This window comes from Porites lutea, chromosome 6, assembly GCF_958299795.1.
Source record: "Porites lutea chromosome 6, jaPorLute2.1, whole genome shotgun sequence".
Classification (NCBI taxonomy): domain Eukaryota; kingdom Metazoa; phylum Cnidaria; class Anthozoa; order Scleractinia; family Poritidae; genus Porites; species Porites lutea.
In genome coordinates, this window is record NC_133206.1 from 13,486,552 (window position 1) to 13,496,551 (window position 10,000).

General features: G+C 41.8%; 1 protein-coding gene across 1 annotated transcript; it reads left to right on the forward strand.

Annotated features, from left to right (window-relative positions):
- The first annotated feature begins 3,967 nt into the window (after positions 1-3,967).
- Positions 3,968-7,631, forward strand: LOC140941773 (uncharacterized). Its single transcript, XM_073390789.1, has 2 exons — positions 3,968-5,274; positions 5,785-7,631. The coding sequence occupies exons 1-2, from the start codon at positions 3,996-3,998 to the stop codon at positions 7,053-7,055; spliced, it is 2,550 nt and encodes an 849-aa protein (XP_073246890.1). The 5' UTR covers positions 3,968-3,995; the 3' UTR covers positions 7,056-7,631.
- The last annotated feature ends 2,369 nt before the right edge of the window (positions 7,632-10,000 follow it).

The window sequence follows — 10,000 nt, forward strand, 5'->3', positions numbered from 1 at the left end:
AGAAACTGTTTTAAAACCAGAGCAAGAATCAGCAGTAACGGCTCTTTTAGCCGACAGAGATGTTCTGGCGGTTTTGCGGACCGGATACGGCAAGAGTTTAATTTACCAAATGTTTGTACGCGCGAAGAACTACGAGCTAAATGGTAATGCGGCGATTCTCGTCATTTCGCCACTGAAAACTATTATCGAAGACCAATTGCAGGAGATGGAATTTTTCGGCTACCCAGCGAAAGATTTAGCCAATTTATCGAACGATGACATTCGCCGATGTAACTTAACAATAAAAGAGGGTGGTTTTACCTCATGCCAAAATGCTGCCTATTCCAATAAAGTTGTTTTTATCTGCTGGGTAGATTATGCTCTGGAAGGTTCTGCATTTATACTGAGCAAATGTTATTTTAGTCGCATGTTTCACACTGAGAGGTCATGACATACATAAAGATTGACTGTAGTTATTGTTTTCTGGTCGGCAGGATTTGCCCTCTGATGCAAGCGCGATTTCTTTGACCTCTTTTGAAGCGTAAAACTTTTTTTATTACGGCTGAATAAGGATTCCAGTTTTCTCCAAAGTGCCTTCTGGATCTGAATAACTAAGCGAATTTCTTTAGTCCGTGAGTGTAATGTTTTTCTCCTATGGCGAGTGTAGCGACACTTGATTGACAGTAAGCGTAATCGGATTACTAGAAAATTGGTAGGCGTTATGCAAAAACATAGGCTCTTAGAGCAGGCGCTCCCTTCCCTTTTCCCTTTCTCCCTCCCCCCTCCCCCTCCCCTTTTTGTGCCTGCCACGCAGGCTAACGTTCCATCAGCAGATGGGGTCGATGAGCTTAACTGGCTTTCTTCATCTGGCTCTTCAAGCTGGATTTTGGAGCGGCTTGCACTCTCAGCAACTGCAGCATTTTTGCTTTCTGAATATCCAACTCCTCGAGCCACTTCTCTTGCTGATAAAATGAGCCTTTGTCGTTCTCTGCCAATTTTACGGCTCATTCTTTGTCAAACTTGCTCTTCGATTTCTTTTTCGCTCTCGGTTTCGATGACGAAAACGGACACGACCTTTTCTCTTTTTTTGGCGGCATTTTCACCGAAGCAAACGCTAAATATCCACGGAGAATACTAAAGGCTATAAACAACGCGAAGACAATTCGCACGTGTTGTGTCGAAGCAAGCACTCGTTCTCAGGCAAGTTAATTGATATATGACACGGGTATGACAGATCTTGTCAACGATCAATTAAGATACTTAACAAGAAAAAATCTTTTACCCCCGATATCTTTGGACAGAAATAATATTTTCTTCTGATTTTTTTTTTAAAAAGCTCTCAAGCATATCTATTTGAAAACGTTGAAACCTCAATTATGGAAAAATGGCAATTTTAAGGGTGGCTGATACCTTAAAGGATGTCTCGCAGCCTTTATCGCTTGCTCCCTTTAAGCTGGACGACGAGCTCGCCAAAATCGACGCCGAGTTTTGCGATCCAAAGGCAGCCGCTCCCTCGAATAAACAGTTAGACCAATCGACCGAACAAGCAACCACAACAATGGCTTGGCGTTCTTCAAATGGCTCTAATGCGTCAGAAGGTAAGCCACCGTTACCTTCCGATCATATTTTTGGCCCTTATGGGAAGCATCTAAACCTCTCCAGTTGACTTTTGCGCAATTCATGCCGGGAAACTTTAAGATCCTTGAGTCTATTATGTCCAAAAATTCCTCCGAGGCCAGGATTACATCGGTTACCTGACGTTTTTGGCCATCAAGGAAACTAGATTTCAAACCCGCGCCATCCTAGCGTTTGATCAAGATTAACGTGCCACCAAATCACTGGACAACTTTAGCTGGATAACGCGTATGACTTTTAGCGCCCAGTATTTCGATGTAGCAGTCGACGCCATCTTCCTCCTTTCTTGCTAATGATGGTCGCATTTTTACGAACCAGGAGTTTTGCTTCCGTTGGAATTTTAGTCCTTACAGTTGCTCCAACAGACAGTCTTGTCGGTTCAAGCACGTTTTGTATTCATTTTTCACAACCCAAACAGGCAAAGTTTGCACTAGCGTCGCTAGCTCTAGCAAAAAATCAGACAAATGACTCCCTACATGCACAGTTAGTGAACATGATTCTTTTCCGCTTGAAGACTCCTCTTTTGCTAACTTATCCCCGTTTGAGGATTGCCCTTAAAAATTTCATGCTTGGGAAAAATAACTTTTGCATGACCCGGACAGAGACACGTAGCACTAACATAATTATCATTATCGTAGCTGTCAACACAAGAAGGGTCAGATTCTGAAATAAGGTTGAAACCATTTCAAGAATAAATCAAAGGCCATCAAGAATAAATTCTCTGTCCGGGTCATGCCAGGACATTCTAGTTGGCCTTTCGGGTTTGGCCATCTGTGTTCGTTGGTTCAAGACCATTCAGTTCAAGGAACGTAAACTTCTCACCCCTATTGGTCGCCTTCCGCCTGGTCATCTGCTATGTCCCTGCAAGGTTATGAGCGCCATGTCGGTCTTTTCCCCGCCCCACCCTCCCCGCCTGCCTTTCTGTACTCCAAGGGAGCTCGTACAAGCCCAATAACGCACGCAGTCTTCACCCCCAAATTACGCTGTTCTCTCTGTTCCGCCGGCCTGAAGCCCACACAATACTCTGGCCACAGTTTTTGTCGTGGAGGGGCTACATACGCTCTTCTTTGTGGCGCCCCCGTTGAGCTAATCAGTCTAAAAGGGGACTGGTCTTCCAATGCTCTCCTTCTCTACATCGCGATACCTTTAGAGCGGCGCATCTCCATGGCCTATTTAATCGCGCAGAACATTGTTTAACTGTCTCCATAATTCCTCCTCTGACATTTCACTTTTTTTCTTTTTTCTTTTATTTGTTGTCTGACGGTTTGGGCTGGCCGCATCGGGGGAGGGGAGGGAACGGCCTCGGCCTTGCCTCCCCCCTTGATGCAGCTTTGCTTCTTCCGACGAACAATAAAGATGATTTCGTCATATATATGTGCGTGGTTGTCGCATTCTTTGTGCCTAGGATTAGAGGAAAATGGTCAGCAAAACTCAGGACTGATAAATTTTGCTCGAGAATTTCACAAATCAGTACCAGTTACACAAAAGGCTGCAAAGGCCTTAGCAGACTGGATTAAAAAATGGATTTGAATTCACTCTTGATTTGAAGAATTCTGGAACACGAATTTCCCTTTGGGATAGTCCAACCAGGAAAAGAGAGCTTCTTTTTTAGACGTTCCGTTGCTCCTGCAAATTTTCCACTTAAAAGACCCCAAAAGTCCCCGGATTTACCGATGAGTTGCTCGAGAAGGCTGTTGAAAAGCATTCAAAAGGGGTCATGAGAAATAAGGCATTCTTCGTCCGGTAAATTATTGTCTTATTACTGCTGTTGAGTAGGTTTCTCCACTGCTTTTTAGAGTAATCATCTATCAGCACCAATACCCTCCGTAACTGTAAGGGAAATGTTTTAGTGCCCTCTTTGTCATTAGAACCCCATAACACTAACGTTATCTTAACTCCGTCATTCTCTCCCTGAAATTTCGCCCAAAAACGTCTTTTGAGGCTCGTGGAGGGGTTTTATGATCTATATCAGGCCAAACCGGACAAAATGTGCTCGAAATACTGTTTGTAAGTACGCGTATTTATTATATAGCTGAATCCGCGAGCGGGCAAGATAATGCGACTACAATCTTCTGATTGACCACCCTCGGGCAATGAATATGGGCTTATCTTGCCCGCTCAGGTTTTCTGCGTTGGTCCCGCAAAAAAGTGCCCTTTTTGGCCGTACATATGGCCATTTCTGACTAAGCTTGTTCGGTCAAAATGGCTGGATATTGGGCTCTGCCCATAATGACGCAAAAAAAGAAGAAGTCGCGCAATATCAAGCCATCTTGAGCTTATGCTTGGTCAATGACGCATACATCATGACGAAGGATTGAGATATTGTATTAGTGTTAAAAACAGAAGTTCGCAAACCTCACTTTTTCAGACGGTTGTTGGTCATGAAGAGAGCGTTTCAAGAAGATTGTCCTAATTTACCAAGCACATCGGAGTCACCAGATAGAAAAAAGTCAAAGCTTGTTAACATATTGTTTGTTTGTGATGAGTGGAACTCCAGTAAGGGCGGTTTGTCTACTTTCAACAGAGAATTTGCAATCAATCTTGCTAAAGCATCAAGGGATGACTTTGTTATTCACTGTTTCGTCTCTCAGAGTAGTGAATCAGACAGAGAAGATGCTGGGAAAAATGGCGTGAATTTAATAACAGCAAAAAGTGTGCCGGGAACTCATGACCATCTGGAATGGCTGAGACTTGCTCCTTCGGAGCTCCCACATCCTGATGTTGTTATCGGCCATGGACGAAAGTTTGGCACCCCTGCTTATTGCATTGTACAAAATACCAAGTGCAAATGGATACAGTTTGTGCATGTATTTTGCGAAGACCTTGGAAAGTACAAGCAAACTGATACTAACACTCAAACAGATGCAGTGGAGGAGAATGAGAAGAAGCATAAACAGGAAATCAGACTTTGCGAGGCTGCAAACACCGTGGTCGCTGTTGGCTCACTATTACAGCAAAAGTACAGCAGATGTCTCCCAGTCACGAAAGTTCACATTATCACTCCTGGAATTTTGGATAAATTCGTCAACCTTTCAGATCAAATACTTGCCAATATTTCACATAGTCCTGACGAGTTCAGTGTCTTTATCTTTGGGAGAGGATCTTACGAAGATCTGTCACTCAAGGGCTTTGATATTATTGCCAATGCATTAGGTTCTCTTGGGGAGAAGTATAAGATGACATTTGTTGGTTCACCTGAAGGCCAACATAGAAATATAATGGACTGGTTCCTACAAAATACAAGAATAACAAAGAGGCAGTTAACAGTTCGTGGTTTCTGCAATCAAGATGAAGTGAAAAAAATGTTCTATGAAGCAGACTTGGTTGCTATGCCTTCTCGTACGGAAGGCTTTGATCTGATTGCTCTGGAAGCCATTTCTGCTGATGTCCCTGTTCTTCTTACCAGTGAATCTGGAATAGCTAAAGCGTTGGAGCAAGTGGACGGTGGAAAGTCTGTTATCATTAAATCAGAAGATCCGGAAGAGTGGTCTCAAAGAATCAGAACTCTTTCCGAGATGAAGTCGAAAGAGAGACTTAACACGTCTATTAATCTCAGAGAAAGCTACAACAAGGCATTCCCTTGGGACACCCAGTGTGAGAATTTTAAAGAGATCATTTTGAGGATGATGAGTGACAACTGCTGTGCTGAAAGTGATGAAGGTAAAATATGGTCCATGTTATTGGCTCTTCATTTTCATGATAGAGGGTTATTACGTAGTATCCGGTAGAAAAGCCACAAGATTACACTTAAATGCATATTATTTTCATGCCCAGAATAAGATTCGTTTTAGAGATTACGACTATTTTTACAACTTGTCTCCTTTACTTTCATTTTCATAATGGGAACAAAACATGGAAGGTGCAAAGATTTTAAATCAGTAGAAGATTCTACCAACCTCCCACCCATCCCTTCCCAAACAACCCAAGATTTTGCCCTAAATGAGAAGTGTTAACATTGGGTAAGGGGAGGGGTAGGCTGGTAGTTTTCCCAAATCTTCCTTTTCTAATATAAGACCATCTCTGAAAAATAGGTAACAATCAACCACATCATTGTTTTATTGTGCGTAAATAATGATCATTGTTTTCTTTTTCCAATTCTCCATTTCCCATTTTTAAATATGCAATCTGTTTCTTTCTGACTTTCATATTCCAAAATAATTATCTTCTTAGGGAAAGGTGTCTCATCCATTCATGAGAAGTCTGTTCCAGTTAATATAGAAAACATTTACCGTGATTTCAAAGCCGTAAATGATGATCAAGATGTTGGTGTGTTACATGCTGCTGCAAAACACGGAGAAATTGAAATCATCGAGTTATTGGTGTCACAAGGATGCCTCGTAGATTCAAGGAGCAGGGAAGGTCTAACTCCACTAATGATGGCAGCTAATCATGACGAACCAAATGCTTTTCAGTTGTTGTTACAGAACAGTGCTGATCCATCGTTGAAAGACAACTATGGGTTGAGTCCGCTCCACTATGCTGCAAAAGGTGGTAATACATCCATTATCAAAAACCTGTTATCACTTGGTGTTGACATTGATTCAAGGGGCACACAAGGTACCACTGCACTGATGTTCGCAGCTGCTTTTGACAAGCAAAGTGCTTTTCAGCTGTTGATAGAAAACGGTGCTGATCCTTCTTTAAAAGCTGACAAAGAGTTGAGTCTGCTCCACTGTGCTGTTCAGGGTGGAAATACATCCATTATCAACAAGCTGTCATCACTTGGTCTTGACATTGATTCTAGGAGTGGTGCTTTTAACCGCACACCACTAATGTGTGCAGCTGCTGATGGTAAACAAAGTGCTTTTGAAATGCTGATACAAAATGGTGCAGATATATCTTTGAAAGACTATTTTCATCAAAATCTGCTCCACTTTGCTGCACAAGGAGGAGATATAACCATTATAAACAAGCTGTTATCTCTTGGTCTTGACATCAATTCAAGAAGCTTACAAGATGAAACGCCTCTAATGCATGCAGCTGCTGATGGCAAACAAAGTGCTTTTGAGATGTTGGTAAAGAATAGCGCTGATCCATTTTTGAAAGACAACGATGGTAGCAGTCTGCTCCACCATGCTGCAAACGGTGGAAATACATCCATTATTGATAAGCTGTTATCACTTGGTCTTGATGTTGACTCAAGGGATTCTTATGGCTCCTCCCCTCTAATGCGTGCTGCTGAGTGGCCTCAACAAAGAGCTTTTCAGATGTTGATACAAAAGGGTGCTGATCCTTTTTTGAAAGATAAGGATGGATCAAGCCTGCTCCACTGTGCTGCAAAAGGTGGAAATACATCCATTATCAACGAGCTGTTATCACTTGGTCTTGAAATTGATTCAAAAGACCTCAGTGGCAAAACTCTGTTGACTATAGCAACGGAATTTAAAAATTTTGAAGCAGTAAAATTTTTGCTTTCTAAAAGAGCATGTAAATCAGTGTAAATCAACTATAGTTTGCAAGAAACAATTTGAGATAGTTCTTATTTTAAGTCTGGGGCCCGGCTCAAATGTCGTATTTCACGTGTGCTGAATTTTAGTGCTAATGAGAAAAATCTATTGCTCTTGCTCATTTGCCTTAGATTCGGGACATAGTGTGAGCTGGTTTTTAGTTTTAACCATCCTCGGAGTCCCGGGGGTGGTCAGTTGGGTCAGGAATAATGGTGACGATAGTTTTCAAGAACGGGCAAGAGAACCCCCTGGGATGCCACTCTTTAGAACAAACCAGTTCCACGACTTATTCAAATGTTTTTCGGGGATTGGGCACAAAAATAATGTTAGGCCAGCATCTATCGCCCTGCTTTCGTATCTTCTTATACGAAGGCGTTTACTGTTCCCTCTTCACCTGTGTACTTCTGGTACATTTATATTACGTGTTTTCAGTCATTTCTTTTATAACATTAATAAAATGGCTTTTACTGTCATTACAGTGATAAAAACTTTACAGTAATAAAAGAGATATCCTAAATAAAAATACAAGGTCTACTAAAAACTATAACCAACTGATAAAAACACTGTCTACTAAAACTACTCTAAGAATCATACTAAAACTAATTAATAACAAAATGTCCGCATTCCTTGCATTGACACTAAAATCATCTAAAAAAAGTCAGCATTCTTGTGAAAAGGGATTCTAGACCCTGGTACACATATGTGGGCCGATCTTAAAATTTCAAAAGATATGGTTGTTCTAAGCCAAGATATAGCCTGTGTACAGACGTCCCCTCTGCCTTAATTTTAGAGGGAGTGTACGGAATCTTTGTGCGCACTTAATTACAAAGCTCCTCTAACTCTTTTACAAATGAAAGTGCTGAATTTTCACAAAATGGGTTCCGAAAAAACATCGTTCAAGCTTCAAGCAGAAGAGGATTGAAATGCACCCTCCGTAATTGGTTGCGCTCAGTAGCCAATAAGAAAGATAGAATTTTCGATCCCCCATGCGAGTACGTATGTACAAGGTCAAAGCTAAACTAGACAGAACGGCTTACCGTTCTCGCCACAGCACAGAACAAGTAACTAGAGTTGCTCTTGTTAAAGCAACTAAGCATAAAGCCAACTCGGCAACTGATGAGGTTCGCGTGAAGAACCGAAACCATGGTCTTGCCTGATCACAAAGTGGTAATAATAGAACAGTCGCAATACTGTTAAGATAATTCAAAAGTTATCACCAAGGGAGGAACTACGCTCTCCAGTCCAGAGACCCTCATTAATAGAAAAACAAGCTGGAGATCAAAATTCATTTTTTTTAAGAGCAATCATGACTGAGTCACATCGCAATTCTCCATAGTTGATGTAGCTTACGTTTTAGCTGCGCAATGGTTCGGCAAGTCCGCTAGAGGAAGAATGTAAAGCATGCGTAGCGAGTCCCTGAATTGTTGCTTATTGACCGTATTCAGTGTCAGGTCCTGCTCCTCAAGGGGTACGGCGTTGAGCCATGAACTTGCACCTTTGTCTCTGACCTACATTGTTGCCTTTAGCAAGTCCGGTGAGAGAGATGCATCAATAGCCTTTCTTCTCAGAGTCGCTGCTTTCGTCTTGAGGGGCTGCTGTTGTCGTTTCAGGTCTTCCATAGTTTGCTAACCCACTGGCATTAAGGTGCTCCGCGTACATATAGCTGCTACATGTGGTGCTATTATTAACTTTGAGGCAGCGTATTGCTGTGGGGCTTCAGCTTTCATGTCTGGTATATCCAGACCCCCTTGTGCTGGGGGTAGGGTGAATAGTTCTCGCAACTCTTCAGGGAGTTGTTCCGTCTGACCAAAAAGAACTGGAAGGAAAATATCGTTGATCGCTTCATCAACTGATTCCACATAGTCTTCGGGACCTTTATAGCTATGTAAATTTCGATTTGTAGCCCTCTGTGAAGGCAATGTTGGCGGCATGGGGTTGACTCTTTGCGATTTCGACCGGCAACTCGATGTTTTCCCTCCAACCCTGGACTTTTCCACTACAATATTGGTCTTTATGTTCCTGGAATCAAATAACTGCCCCCAGGTGTCGTTGACGTTCCGTTGTTATTCTGACCTCCTCTCCAAACACTAACTCGGCCTCGTCTACTAAATCTTGTGTCTTTACTATCAGCCAACTTTTGAGGCCATTGACTAGTAGGTAGCCAAATTTCTTTCATTTCTTCTCTCATTTCTTTTATTGTATGTTTGAAGATGTTGAAATGAAATGGATTTATTTTATACACGGTGGTACAAAATTTCAAAATACAAAATTTCAAATTAGCCATGTGAAAAGTTCTATGAATTAATACTACCTATATTACAATGTTTTAAAACTATCGTTACAGGCCAGCCGATAAAGCTGAGGTACAGCCGCGTGATAGTTTAAACAATATTCACTTGCATTTTCCACTTATCGTGCAGCGTTGGCCAACATAGCTCTTTTCATGATCTTACAGAATAGTCCACTTTTTAAATGAGTGCTGCTCTGCCAGTTTTGAAGTTTCTGCGATTGATCTGCACGCGTTTTTGAGCAAATAGGGAGCTTTAGTATCGACGACGGCGACAGCAGCAAAAACGTCACTTTTAAAGTGAAAAAAAATGAAATTAGACGTCGCAGTTGGGCAGGGGCGGCAAAGAAATGTCCAAAAAAAACGTGACGCACTTGCAGAGTTGTCGATTTGCTCAACAACCCTATTTCTTTTTGAACTTCTTCGTTGCTGTCGCCGTCGCCGTTGCTTAAGCTCTCTATTACCCCACAAAAGGCTACAATAATCGAAGTACGGCTCAACTGGTGCGGATGGATAAACAGCGATTATTATTGTTTCTTCTTTGTGCACTTTATACTATAAAGTGCCCCTTAACTTACGTGATTGCAAATCTGAGTGTGTCGTTGTGTGTAAAGTCAGCCATAAAAACGTTTCTTTGGTGTTTAGGTTAGCT

What these genes read in the sequence shown, in the direction of transcription:
- LOC140941773 (XM_073390789.1), top strand. Translation starts at nt 3,996, where the DNA reads ATGAAGAGAGCGTTTCAAGAAGATTGTCCTAATTTACCAAGCACATCG. An exon ending in CTGTGCTGAAAGTGATGAAG is followed by an intron (nt 5,275 to 5,784) that starts GTAAAATATGGT and finishes TTATCTTCTTAG; the next exon opens with GGAAAGGTGTCTCATCCATT.